We start from the raw sequence: 14,686 nt of genomic DNA, 5'->3' as shown, positions 1-14,686 counted from the left end.
CCTCAAATTTCTGGCATGTTAACATATGAAGAGGTTTCACAGCACCTTCCATGGAGCTATTTGTGTGGGAATATATGTGCAGGAAAGGAGACTCGACAGAGGAAACAGAACTTTTCTTATTAGCCCAAAAGCAAGAGAGTTTTAAATTGAAATGGGGAAGTTTCTATTATATTGTGGGGCAAATGCTATAATAGGAAAATCACCTAAACAATAAAACATGTTTGCAAGAAGTTGAAGAGGAATCAGCTTCATTTTAAACCTTCAATTTAAGACTCAGTAAGCACCCTTGAAAGTGTTTTGTTTGGAATCCGGCTACTAGTGGAGGAGTGAACTAGAGCCACATGGGAATGTGTGAAGGGAGGGGCAAGCTGTGTGCCTTTTTGTTTTAAGAGCTCTGGGTGGCTGGGGCTCGTGCAGAAGGGCCGTCACACCCAGTAGGCGGAGGTAAAGCCCTGCCACCTGAGCTTGGGCTCTCCTTCCACACAGCCCCCAATCCCTCACCTGGAGGCGGCGGGGCTCCGGCTGTCAGCCCCAGGGACCAGCACAGAAGTAAGGGTGCCAACGGGGCACTGAGTCTGCTGTGAAAAGTGATATGGACGAATATCCCTTTTCACATTGCCACCATTACTTCTGTGCCGCTGCAGTGCTGCCTTCAGAGCTGGGTGGTAGAATATGTACTTGGGGCTAGGAGGGCCCCACAAACGACTACAGATACAAAGGGTGGGGGGGTGCCGATCAAATACGTTTGAGAACCACTGAACTAGAGGCTTGATCCAAAGGCTATTGAAGTCAGAGGGAGTTTTCCCATAGACTTCAATGACCTTGGATCAGGCCCTAGATAAAATATTAAGCCAGTTTTGTCCAAATTATTCTATTATTCTATTCTTTGGATGTTATGATACAAAGCCTTTTGAAGTTGACAGGGAGACCTCCATCAGCATCAGAGAATTGTGGATCAGACCCCAAGTGTAAGTCACTTATACTTCCTTTTACTGGTTTTTCTGCATCAAATCTCAGCCAGTATTCATTTCTTTCTTCAGGCGCGATGTCCGCCCTCACTATTTCCACATCTCCTCCCCTTCCACTCAGTTTGTCCTTTCAGTAGACTCATTACCCTGGTAATTAAACATCTCTATGTCCTGATTAAGTCATTCTCAGTTACTCAAATTACATTGTATTGTTCATTAAATCCTGATGTTTGCAGTTTTGCAATCTTGTTTTTAATACTCCATCTGTTTTTATAGAAACAGGGAAGTTAATTAATGTCTCTTTCGTTCTTTCCTTTTCTTTCCTCACCACAATGTAGTATTTTCCACTCATGGCTGATAAAAAAAAAATAGAAAGCACCACTCATCTATTATAATTATTAATATTTCTAAATCTGAGAGAGAAAACAGGCCCACACAATGACCTGAGGCTAACTCGTCTTTACTTCTCATGAGAGCAGAAAGGAAAAAAATGACATTTTTGGTTGCTTCCTCTTTTAACAGTCTTTCCTCTAGTAAGTCACACCCACGATCCTCATGTTTCAGTTAGGGTTTATTATAACATAGGTGTTCAACTGCTTAAATGTAGAGAGTTATTACATTAGTTTTTCCTCTGTGGCTTGCATTCAGTGGCTGACTTTTAAAACAACATTTGTTACAGTCACATATAGAACAGATTCGATCAGAACCCCTTTATTCACACACACTGAGATGAACAGAGCAAAGTTACCTCTGCTATAAGAAAATTGCAGTATTAGCAAAGCTTTATCACTGCCTCAAAATAAAAACCTAGTCATGCATCCATACTCATCTCCCTCTCCCTCCTGTTCTCATTGGCCGTTGCTAGCAGTAAATTTCAGGCAGTAAATCTGTGTGGTCCGTGGATGTGGCCTACTAGTTGGCTGACCCCACTCTGTGTATAGTCTAGTAAACAAGGTGGCTACCAGCCACATCTGATTATGAGCTATGTCAACCTCCTCATACAAGACCTATATGCCAGTGGACCACTTCATGTATATCTGACGCCACACACGTTCTTTTACCCCCCTCACCTCCCTGCACAGTGACTTCTCTCCCTGTGGAGAAATGGTTGGATTCTGATGGATGCAGATTTCCATAGGAAATGTTTCTTGTGATTTTCTGTGCTCATCAATAACAACAGCTGGTGCTTACGTGTATTTTAACAATTTTAAGAAAAAACAATGCATATCATGGCTGCTTGCTAAATGAGTGACCTTCTCAAACCTTTATCCACTTGCAACTTCATTTTCTAGGAATCCCACTTATATAAAACAAATGCATATTTTAGGATGTCTACTTTCTTCTGATCTTCAGCGGTAACTCAATAAATATGTTTGTACAAATATAGAAGGGAAAAAATGCATATTTGAAAATATACAGGTGCATGGCAGTGATCCTTCGAACACTAAGAATTAATTAGATCTATGTGATGCATTGTTTAACTCCACCAGACAAACTTTTTGATTGGAAAAATAGTTTAAATAGGTGGATAACTGAAAAGCCTACTGTAGTGTGTCTAGCTCGATATACAGTGTTTGATACTGTGAAGCCCGTCTCATTCTCTGTAGATTTGAATAACATTTGTATTCTTGCAGGCACTGAATGTCTTCTTTGAAAAAATCCCAGAAAATGAGAGTACAGATACCTGTCTTGATATGCAAGTTAAAGTTCTGGATTGTGATACCATAGAGCAAACCAAAGAGAAGATCTTTCAAGCATTTCTAAACAAGAATGGCTCTCTTTATGGTCTTCAGCTCAGTGAAATTGGTCTTGGTAAGAGAGTGGCACTGTGTGTTATTTCCATTATCCTCTTATGTTTGCTGCTGTTTCTGTGAAGTTTCCTACTTGGTAGATCCTATCACTGACTTTGGCTACTGTTAGTTAATGCTGCTTTGTCATATTACATTCTGGGGAATTCATACAGCTAGTAAGGCTGTAACCCCCTTGCCCCCAAAGTTTCATTCTTAGAAGTTAATGTGTTAAAACTACAACTGCCTTTACCTGCACTAAGATTTGAACAAACATTAGCTAACGTGTGTTAAAAACACCCCTTTTCCCCTTAGTATAAACACAGTAACAATGACAGGGACACTTGTGCAGCAGAACAGCATTAATTCTGGTGCACAGGATATCGCAATAACAAAAATATTCCCAACTGCACTCAAAACTAGGCTCTTTCTTTCCCCAGGACATTACTGTTTTCCTTTATTACCCTAAGCAGGCAGCGACTAAGAGAACTCAAATGACTGTATAAGACTGCCAAGGGGATGAGGAGTGGGATAGTTACAAAGGCAAATGGCAAACTGCTTGCCCTTAAGACCACTGAATCTTTATCTGACATGACTATATAAACTGCACAAAAGTAAACTAATCTTGTTCATCCAGTTTTAGAAACAATTCCATAAAACACTCATGAAGCATCCATTTGGGCTTGATTAGTTGAAAGCACCTGTCTGGATTGTGGCTTGAGTAGGATAAGGTGATAGTCTTACGTGTACAAAGAGTTTCTACAGGCAGGCATGCAAGTCATGCTCATGGAAACTAGCACGTGGACAGTGGTTAGTAGAACTCGGATTGGGACCATTAGTCCAAAAATAATAAAATAACTATGCCGTATTTTGCTTTATGGGACCAGGTTTAGTGTGTAATTGTTTTTTCAATATCATTGTTTTACAGAACTTCAGTCTGGTGCACAGCAAAAAGAACTGTTAGATATAGATGGTTCCTCTGTGATTCTGGAAGATGGGATAACAAAGCTAAACACCATAGGTCACTATGAGGTAGGAACAAAAATAGTGCAATCGAATTAGGACCCTATTTCTCCCAACCCCCAAGTACTAACTGCCCAGAAATATCTTGATTGATTAGAAGTCTAAACATTCACCAAGATGGGGAAAGCTCTGTACACTGAGCACCTTATGCGGACACCTAGACAATTTTTATCCCATACAATATTTATGGAATGTTCATACTGTTGAGTCACATGCTATTTCATGTTACTTGTGGAGAGGCTTGTTTGTTAGGGTATCACCCAGGGTTAGATAGCTCAGGTATGCTGTATTTGGTAGTGCAGTCCAGTGAATAGTAATAATTAAAGTGTCTGAGGTTCAATGTCCAAAATCAGAGGCACCCAAAAATACTGATCATTTTTGAAAACTTAGGCTCTCAATTTTTGCATTGCCTAATTTTTTTTCTTTTAAATTTTAAAGCAAGCGACCCTAACATTGCGTTAATATAGAGCTTTAGCTTTTAATTTCTTAGGGCTTTATTGGCTTTTTCTTACTAGAAAAAACAAAGTAAAAAGAAGCTCACCTCCAGGAAGTGTATGCTCCTTTCACTACACTACTCCTGGATGGCACGTCAGGGCCTACACACTCAGTGGAGGCACTCGTGTGCTTTTTACAGGATCCCCAGCACTTTCTCCTAAAAGCAGACAAGAGCCTTAACAAAGAGACCATGACAAGAGGTTACTTGCTTGCTCCCCAAGCAAATACAGAGCTAAGAAACAGCTTACACCACTGTTCTCCAGTCATAAAATTTAAATTTCCCAGGCTTCAGAGTCACCCGTGAATTCTAGGGGCACAAAGCTGAAGAAATTTGAATCGGACATGAGATCTAGTGATTTCTTATTCAAAAACCAGTTTTCTGTGGAGGATAAGGGACCTGGAGGGCCGGAGGAGAGGCACAGGCAAAGGCAGACCGCTGCCTCTTCAGCTGTTCTGAAATGCTCATGCCCCATGCTGCACAGACATGAGCGTCTCCCCCCGAAGCTGTACATCTCAGAAATTAATAGCATTTCAACTGCCTGTGGAAACGATTAGGACACGAACAAGCAATTGAAGCATCACGACAGAAAAGAAGGGCCTCATTGTTTATATATTGTGGAGGAAGAAATGGCGGATTGGTCAATGGTGGTCACAATGACAATAGAAGAGAAACACTTTTATTCCATTAGATGCTAAGGGCTAGCTTTTGTCACAAAGACATGACCCATTGTAGGGGTGGTGCAGAGCTGCACTGCACCCGTGACATCATTTTCTATAGGGAACCACAATTCCCTCCCTGTTCCTCTCGCCCTGGTTGGTAGCTGGCGTACATCAGCATTAATCTGTCTTCTGTGCTGGCCAGAGTGTGAGGGGGTAGAACCAAGGCTTTGCTTATTCCATGCTCCTCCATTCCAGGGAAGTAGGAAACAGGTGTCTAGTCCTATGTACCCAGATCCATGGTCCAGGTAGCCCACACAGAGATGTAAGAGGGACTCTCCCTCCCTCTCTCTCTTGTGTTGGTGCATGGTCCAAATCACAGTCTAGCCCTAAGAAAAGGAGTACTTGTGGCACCTTAGAGACTAACCAATTTATTTGAGCATGAGCTTTCGTGAGCTACAGCTCCGATGAAGTGAGCTGTAGCTCACGAAAGCTCATGCTCAAATAAATTGGTTAGTCTCTAAGGTGCCACAAGTACTCCTTTTCTTTTTGCAAAGACAGACTAACACGGCTGTTACTCTGAAACCAGTCTAGCCCTAGCGAATCTGCCCATCTTTTGAGTGGTCTTAAAGTACCATATGCTGAAACATTCCTGCAGCGCTGGATGAGCTGTGAAACACTGCATTATCAAATTAAACTTTTTCTTTATAAATATATGTATAAAATATTCCGTATCTGCCTCCCAGGAGCAAGTGTAAGGGCAAGATTTCTTTGGCACAAGACATAGCTTTCTACAGAGTATCTTAATGCTCATGCTGGTTCCCAGCGGTGGGCTGGCTGCCAAGGTTTTAAAAGACATTTAAATTATTTTGGCAGAGATCCCTTCGTAGGATTGGCCAGTTGTTTTTGTAATTATAGAGCAGCGTGTGCTAGCACTTGGCAAAACACAGGATTCAACAACTGACTACACTCAGCACTATGCAGGATTAGCTTTAGATCCGTTCTTTGACAGTAACAGTATGACTCACCAGTTTCTTTTTAAGGGAAGTTTTACTACCTTAACAGTGGAGTTTATACGTGGAGGGAGGATGAGGATTTTCCTAGAAGTCTCAAGCCACCTGCCTAGGTACCTTAAGCCTAGAAAACTGAAATGCAGAAATCTACAGTACAGAAGTTTGATCTTTATCGCTTTGGAAATTGAAGACTGGAAATAACTATTAGAAACTTGAGGCCAGGTCAGCTGCATCCCCTCAAAATGCAGATCTCACCCTCCCTAGCAAAAAAGTGATAGAAGGCATTATATGCCTCCACAGCACCATCCCCATATGGGAAGGGATTGGGTGGGAGGCCAGGCTAGGGGGTCACACATCATTCTTGTACCAGTCCTGGAGGGAATCCATAGAAATAGGAATGTGAAGGGAGAGCACAAAACAGTGCCGGGGAATGATTAATGAAACCTAAGGAGATCTATGCAGAGCATAAATAAACCAGCAAAATCTGAGAAGAAGGAAAGCCTTAAGCTGCTGATTTTTTCAGAGGTGCTGAATTTCTATAACTTCAGGTAAAGTCTGTGGCAGTTGCAGCTGCTCAGCGTCTCTGAAAAGAAGGCTTTACAGCCCAGATCCTCAAAGGTAATGAAATCAATGAGAGTTAGATGCCAAAACGCCTTTGAGGACCTGGGCCTAAATGCTTAGTGAGAATCATGTGTGCTATGTTGAGAATGGATAATGCTGGCATAACTCACATTTTGTATGATTTGAGATGCATCATAGGGATGAGGACATGAAACCTAAGGCTTCATTAATTATGGACACGTATATTTTAGTAAGAGATACTTGTTTTTGCTTTCAGATTTCAAATGGAACAACTATAAAAGTCTTTAAAAAGAAAACTAATTTCACACCAGGTAACAAACAAACTGAGAATTATTTTATTTTTATGTGAAGACTGTAATAAAGTTGTAGAGATTTGCATTCATAGTAGTTTGTATCTCATAGAAACAATGTCAAAAACATGACATTGAACTGTAACTGAGAACAGGGACAACTATTTAAATCTTGCTCTGAGCCTGTGACAGGCAACACCTCCACAGAGCATTGGGAGGAAGAGGTCAAAAAAAATAAAAGAAAGACATAGAAAACGTACAGTCTAAAGTAATAGAATGCGTAAAGATGCAGAAACTGAGAGGCAAGATGGCAAGGCAAAGAAGCATAAACATCACAGCTGTTGGCTAATGAGTATATAAACTGTGCACAGGAAACTTATGAACAATTGTATGAACTATAGTAATAAGCAGTTAATGACAGAACTTCAAGTCAGCTCCATTATTCACTTTGTAAACCTAGAACTTTTTACTCAGCTGTTTCAATAACACACCAGTAATTACAAGATACACGTTAGGTGTCAAGCACCACTGGTCAAGCTGCTGCCAACAACAAATTATGATAACCCTGTTCCGGCTCAGTTTGCTGGCCAGAGAATGGAGGGGCAATTGGAATCATGGCTCTGCCCTTTTCCTCAACCCCACCCTGCCCACCTATGTAGAGGGAGCAAGTAAAACAGAGGACCTGTGAACTCTGACCTAAGGTCTGGTAGCCTGCCTAGGAATGTACAGTGAGGTTCTTGCTCCCTTGCATGGGCACATAGCCCAACTCACAGTCTAGTCCGAAATAAAGGTGCCCATTGCTGCGGTGCATTTAACTGACACCAGTTCACACTCTTTCTCCTTTCTCCTATGGCTTAGATGTGGAATACTCGAACGAACACTGTCATTTGGTGAGTTAAATAAACCAGCCATTTAATTGTTCATTTATTTAACATTGAATGATTATATCAGGATGACATCTATCCTCCACTGCCTGTAGATTTTACCTGACTCTGAAGAGCCACAGGGAGCAATGCACAAAGGAAAGCAAAAATTTGAAGTGAAAGAAATGTATCTGACAAAGCTGCTGTCTACCAAGGTAATAGTTCAGGATTCATTTTGGGGTAGGTTGGGCGGTATGTTTGACTTAGCAGAAATTGGTGTGGAAATTATGCAAACCTGATGTATGTGTATGACACAACATTAAACTGTAAAATCACTACTAGTTACAGATTTTTATCTTTCACAAAAATAACTGTATGTTACAGATTGGCAAAGTGGAGCCCTAAGTTAGGGATCTAGTAATGAATTCTCCCGTCTCAGCACAATTGTTACCTCCTTGCCTTTTGAGGATAAGATTGTAGTTACTGGGGGAGATGGGGTTTCCTACTTGTTGTACAGGCAAAGGAGAGGTTAGTGTTTATAAACATTCTGGGTGAAACCTGGCCCTGTTGGAGTTAATGTGAGCTTTACTGTTGACGTCCATAGAGCCAGGATTTCACCTTTTGGATGGATAGACTATGTTCCAGAATGATTAGAGACTTTGGGTGCCCAACTTGAGATACCCTGACAGGGCCTACTTTTCAGAAAATGCTGAGCACCCACTATTATTTTTGAAAATACATGTTACTGTTGAAAACTTAGGTCATAACTTTTATAATTTAGGGATCTAATTCATATAGTGCACAGTTTTAGAAACAATCTCCACCATCACTACCAAAAAAAAAAAATACCCTCACTAAATTCGAGTGAGTTATTTCTAATGAAGCCAAGAATATAAATGTAAAAGCTCTTAGCAACAGCATATCGTTTAAAAATATTATTACCAATTCCCTTACTGGATAAAATTCTGTGTTATTCAGGTCGTCAGACTAGATGATCCTTAAGGCCCGCGTGGCCTTAAATCTAGCAATCTAAGATTATTGTCATGGAAGCTCCCAGAATGTTCCAGGGTGCTTTTCAAAGAGAATGAAGACCAAGATCCACAAAAATTAATCCTGCCTCTGCAATTCCCCAGCTGCCTAGTAACATCCAGTGCTAGCAAACTGACCTAGAATCTGGCTGCTGTGGAAAAGATCAGTTTAGAGGCTGAGAAACAACAAAACAGAAGTAGTCTTTTAAGTAAATTAATCATCTCCTACTTTATAATAGTGTACTGCATCCAGTGTCAGCATTAGAATAAGACAGTGCTTTGAAAATATCACACTCAAACCCTATCTATATGTGCCATGGGCTACAGGAAATGTCATTGTGTTGGACATGTTTAGATAAGCTCTGGTCCCAGCTTCTGAGCATGGTACCAGACCATGGGATTGTGTCCCTGACCATCTTGGCTTATAGTCATTGATAGACCCATCCTCTGAACTTGTCTAATTCTTTTTTTAACCCAGTTATACTTTTGGCACCTTAGAGACTAACCAATTCATTTGAGCATAAGCTTTCGTGAGCTACAGCTCACTTCATGAGATGTATTCTTTTTGCGAATACAGAGTAACATGGCTGTTACTCTGAAACCAGTTATACTTTTGGCTTTCATAATGTTGTTTGGTTTTTTTCCATTTCCTCCTTCTTAATAATATTGTATGAATAGTGTCCATGTGTTTTTTGTTAACCTGCCTTGCCCTTCTACCACCTCTGGCTTTTGTTTTTTGTTTTGTTTGTTTTGCATTAAAAATAGCTAATCCTCAATTCCTCTCTTTAATGGAGGACCTTTTCAAGGTCTCTGATTATCGCCCAAAGCTGAATCTTAAGACTCAGCAACACCTCTTCTCTCAGTTGTGCACCAGGGAGGAAGAACAGCAGCTTGGCTTACATTCTCATGTGACATCATTAATCAGGTCCTCTAGAAATCTTGATATGATCCTCCCCTCCCAAAAAAGAATAAAGTGAGCACCTGTTGTATTCCTGATCTTCTTTGAAAAAGGTAGAAAAAATATACTTTTAGTTAAGATTGCGTGATGTTATCTAAAGAAGCAGGAAATGGCTCAAGACAGTTCCTCCTCCCATACAGAGTTCATCTTTACATTTACCACAATTCTCCCTGTTGACAAAACAATGTAGCTTAGCTGGTGAGCTGTTATGACAGCTGATGGTGATAGGTCTCCAGTTTCTTTTTTATTTGTGATTCTGTCCACACCTGTTGAGTCAATTTTACTCATACCCTATATAGTGTGCATGAGCATGCATGCAAGCGCACACATCAACCCCTGGCCTTCATTTCTGTGTATGTTTCACTTGGATTGTGTTTCAACTCCCCTTCCCCGTCCATCTTGAGAAAGTTTATGCTTTTCACCTGTAATAACAGGACTGCTCATTTTCTTGCTTTTCAGGTTGCAATTCATTTAGTTGTTGAAAACCTCTTTAAAAGCATTTGGAGTTTACCCAACAATAAAGCCCCAGTTGCCATCAAATACTTTTTTGACTTTTTGGATGCTCAGGCTGAAAGTAAAAAAATTACAGATCCTGATGTGGTCCATATATGGAAAACCAACAGGTTTGTTTGTATATATGTGTGTGTGTGTGTGTGCTTTCTCAGAATACTTATGTGAAATTGGAACAGGGTACTTGTAACCATACCTTGTTATATAACGTGTGTAGGTGTTCTGCTGTGACTAAGTACTCAAGACTCGGAAACAATCTTGCCTTGTTTCTGTTTGTGAAAAATGTATCACTTAAAATTGAGCATTGCCCACTAACTTTTGTGGTGTGGCTACCTGGATCCAAGTTATCTGTCTGGAGCTCTAATATATCAGTTAGATTCTGATATACGGCATGATAGCGTCTAGAAATTTGATTTTCTCTGATTTACACTGATTTTCTCACCCAAAGGAAGTCTTTACAAATCCACAGAGTGATTTGAACATTAAATGGTGCTGGCTGAAGCTCGAGCATGGATTTGACTGGTCTGGTAGCTTTGTGGAATTCACTAATGTTCATTACTGCATGAATGAGCAACTCAGAATTGTGCCTGTCTGCATGGTGTAATGAATTCCAATACTGAATAAGTCATCTGACTTGAGCTGCTGAATTTAAAGTGCTTGTCCTTTCTCTGATTAGTCTTCCTCTTCGCTTCTGGGTGAATATATTGAAGAACCCTCAGTTTGTCTTTGATATTAAGAAGACACCACATATAGATGGCTGTTTGTCAGTAATTGCACAAGCTTTCATGGATGCCTTTTCTCTAACAGAACAGCAGCTGGGAAAGGTAATGCTTGGCCTTCATATTTTTTTGCTGTTTCAAGACTGAATAAGGTTACTTTTAATTATGTAATGCTTTTTGGATGAAATCCTGGCTAAAGTGAAAGTCAGTGATAAAACTCCTATTTCATCCTTTGTTACTCTATCTCATAGGAAAATAAGAAATTGAATGATCCAGAGATGAAGCTAAGAGAGAATTTAACTAGGAATTGTCATATCTAGTCTAAATTTCCTCATGCATTTTCTATGTTCTTTTCCATCCTGCCATTCTAAAAGAGTATGATGAAGAGGGGGAAAAGTTCCACATTATTTGGTCAAAGTTGCATCTGTGATTAATCAAACGTTTTTAGAGATGTTAAAATTATTAAACCAGAACTCCAGATTTTTCTGCCATACATTAATGAGGCATGCAGCAAAGACTGCTGATAAGCTGCTATCCAGAATAATAATAGGTAAACTTGAAAAACATTGGAGATGTGATGCAGTTCCTTTTGCACAATGTTGGCTGCTTATCTGAACATATCCAAACTTCTTTGATGGAGAAATCAGTTTGGAAATCTCACAAGTAGAGCCTTTCTTACAAAATTTTCAGAACTTTTTGGTTGACCTGCTCAAAAAAACTTCAGTAGACATTTTTTCTGCTATTTCCCCTTCTGGCTTAAACCAGAAATACAGGGTTAAACAAAATGATTTTTTAAAATGTTAACTATACAATTTTGAGCCTCAAAAAAGTTTCAGACAAAAATTGAGTTATTTCCTGTTTGATCTGTACCAGTTTGCTCATCCTAAATAGGTGGATATTGAAGAAAGCAAGATTTAAAAAAAAAAAACCCAGTTATTTGATAATAGGATTTTAGAGTTCTTGAAACTCAAGCTAAATTGACTAATAACTGGATGGAAAACTCCAAACCGCTGTGGCCTGCATGTTAAAACCCTCCTATTGTTAGATTTATGCTCCCTGGTCTAACCATCATTAGAAACCATTGCTGATACAATGGCTTATATTAGCCATTTAAAAAAAATCAAGCTGAAACTTGCTATACGTAATATCTGTGCATTTAAGAGTTTTTTAGTTCTTAAAAAGACAACAAATATTATTTCATGATTTTGCACGACTTTTCTAAGCTTTAGATTAAAATATTCTTCAGTCACTTGTCAAATAAACATATTTATTTATTTTTATTTTAAGACACTAATAGGAGTGCCAGGATATTTAAAAAGTTAATTATAAGCATACACATAGTTTACTCCCCATAATTTAAAATAAGTAAACTATTTCTGAAATCTGAGGGCACTAGCTCGTAGCTTCTGAAATCTTAGGTTCAAAGAGGGGCTTTAGCTCTTATCAAAAATCTCTTATATTTTGAGGGTCATTCCTCACAGAAGATTAGAATTGGAATAGCTGGGCTGGCTTGTAGGTCAGTATCGCTTTAGACTCTTAAAGCCAAGGTGACAATCCATTTGCCTCTGCCTGAATCTCACCCATGTATTAACTCATTCTTCTAAGCACCAGATTCACATAATCTCCCTGCTCTTTCAGTAATATTAAACTGTCCTCTCATCCTTAGAGAGGAGCCCACTGCAAGGCAGGGCTAGGTCCACTGGCAGGTTAATGTAAGGGAAACTCACACAGCGGCTGCCCACATTCTATACATAAATAGAATTTCAGTCTCAAGAGAGTTGGTTCAGCTCTCACAAGCGGGGGAAAATATAGTAATTAGTACTCCTGAGCCCAGTAGAAATAGTTCTACAGTGACTGTCATGAAATTCAATTTTGCTTGACTCTCTTAGCACGCGACCACCCTGCAACCAGAAGTGGTCATCACGTGCTAACAGAAAATACAGTAAATCCACTCCGTGGATGCAGAAGTTTGGGCAAATTTGTGCTGTTAAAATTTACTAGTCTTCATAATATGTTTTCTTTTTAAGGACGCACCAACAAATAAACTTCTCTATGCTAAGGATATTCCACTCTACAAGGAGGAGGTGAAAGCTTACTATAAAGCAATCAGGGATTTGCCTCTATTGCCCTCAGAGGTAGAAGAATTTTTAACTCAGGAATCTAAGGTATCATTAATAAGCAGACACTTTACTAACTTTTTGTTACTTTTTAAAAAGCAAAACTGTCTCATCAGATCTCTCTTCTTTTTTAGAAACATGAAAATGAATTTAATGAGGAAGTGGCCTTGACTGAAATCTACAAATACATAGCAAAATATTATGATGAAGTAAGACCTCCTGTTATTCCTGTTTATGCAGTTAATGTAAACTAACCACATCAGGCACTGATGTTTGACTTTTCAAGCTAAGCACGGTCTAGTTTTGTCAGTGCTTGATTGGGAGACCTCCACGAAAATGTCAGAGAGAGTGGCTACTGGTAATTCAGAGATTGTCTGAGTCAGTATAGAACCAATACCTCACGTGGGGATAAATGTCATATATTTATAGTATCTTTGAACTCAGCCATAGAGTTAAGATTCTAAACACACCTTGTTCCCTGCCACCACTTTTCATAAAAGTGAATTTAAATTCTCCCTGCAGTTGCAGAAGGATACTGTGTTCTATGCTTCCTGTCCCAAAGTGTTTGGAAATGTTGTTAAGTGACTGTTAAACAGCTGTCACAACCAACCCATTTCCCTGGAGATTCTGGAACTGTTTGGAATTCAGTGTGCTAGATAACATAGAATCAGAGGCCCAGAGCCACAAAGTTATTTAGTCACCTACCTTCCATTGAAAACAATGGGAGTTAAGAGCCTATATGCCATTGAGGAGCTGGGCAGAGTTTATTGTCATTGGTATGGATATCACTTTATGAAAACCAATAGGTAAATTTAACACTACAGCAGAGCAAATTCCTGCTCAGTCTCTTGGCCGTCACTGACCTCTTGCCTAGCCCCATTTTTGGTCCACATCCTGTCCTCATGAAAATAACCTCCCATCTTGCTAGACCTCCCCAATCCTAGCTGTGACTGTCAAGTGGGGTACCTCCCTGTGCATCTGCTCTCAGCTCCCAGCCACCTCTTCAGCAAGTGACCACTCAGATGTCCATGCCAGAAAAATCCCTGTACCCTGCTATGACTGGGCTCCCCCTGCTCCGGGTGAAGTAAGGGTGCTGATCAGAGCCTGGTCCTAGAGTGATGTGGGACACAGCCGGAGGGCTGGGTGGGGAAGAGGAGCAGGAATATGGTGTGGGGGGCAGTTGAGATTTACTGCGGGGAAGAGTCTCATCCTCATCAAGCCAATTTCTAGCAGCTTGGGCCTCATTCCTAGCAGCCCAGACTCTCCTATGCAGCACAGCACCAGCAGGTTTCCCAAAATTTATTAGTCTGCTGGTCAGTTTCCAACTCAACGTACCTGGATTCTGCATCAAAGCATGTCCTTTGCCATGTAAGCTCTTTGCTAAACGACTCTGGTAGTGGTTTTTAAAGTGTCTCTCATCTGTCTTTCTTAGAGTACTTAAACTGTTGCCTCCAGAGCCTTTCATTACAATCCCCTCTAACCTAGTAATGATGTTTTGTTAGTATGTGGTATCTAAACCTACCCCATCCATTCTGGGCCCCCTGCTCCCCCATGTAGCTTTTGACCAATAGCAACTACAAGCTTATTGGCCCTTCCTTTGCCAACCCTCTGGATTTAAATGCCCGCAAAGGGTGTTCAAAGTGCAGCGCTGCTCTGCTTCACATCCTCTGGCCCAA

At 40.2% G+C, this 14,686-nt stretch overlaps 1 protein-coding gene across 1 annotated transcript in view; it reads left to right on the top strand.

The window, feature by feature from the left end:
- Nucleotides 1-14,686, top strand: part of PLXNC1 (plexin C1) — a 94,012-nt gene that overhangs the window by 76,377 nt on the left and 2,949 nt on the right. Inside the window, exons 22-30 of the mRNA XM_073327529.1 lie at nt 2,603-2,780; nt 3,684-3,787; nt 6,782-6,836; nt 7,674-7,705; nt 7,795-7,893; nt 10,124-10,287; nt 10,851-10,998; nt 12,921-13,058; nt 13,145-13,219. Coding sequence (XP_073183630.1) covers nt 2,603-2,780; nt 3,684-3,787; nt 6,782-6,836; nt 7,674-7,705; nt 7,795-7,893; nt 10,124-10,287; nt 10,851-10,998; nt 12,921-13,058; nt 13,145-13,219 — 993 coding nt within the window. The remainder of the gene's footprint in view (nt 1-2,602; nt 2,781-3,683; nt 3,788-6,781; nt 6,837-7,673; nt 7,706-7,794; nt 7,894-10,123; nt 10,288-10,850; nt 10,999-12,920; nt 13,059-13,144; nt 13,220-14,686) is intronic.

Source organism: Lepidochelys kempii, chromosome 1, assembly GCF_965140285.1.
Source record: "Lepidochelys kempii isolate rLepKem1 chromosome 1, rLepKem1.hap1, whole genome shotgun sequence".
Taxonomy (NCBI): domain Eukaryota; kingdom Metazoa; phylum Chordata; order Testudines; family Cheloniidae; genus Lepidochelys; species Lepidochelys kempii.
Note: the sequence above shows the minus strand (reverse complement) of the source record. Positions and strands in the feature narration are given on the sequence as shown.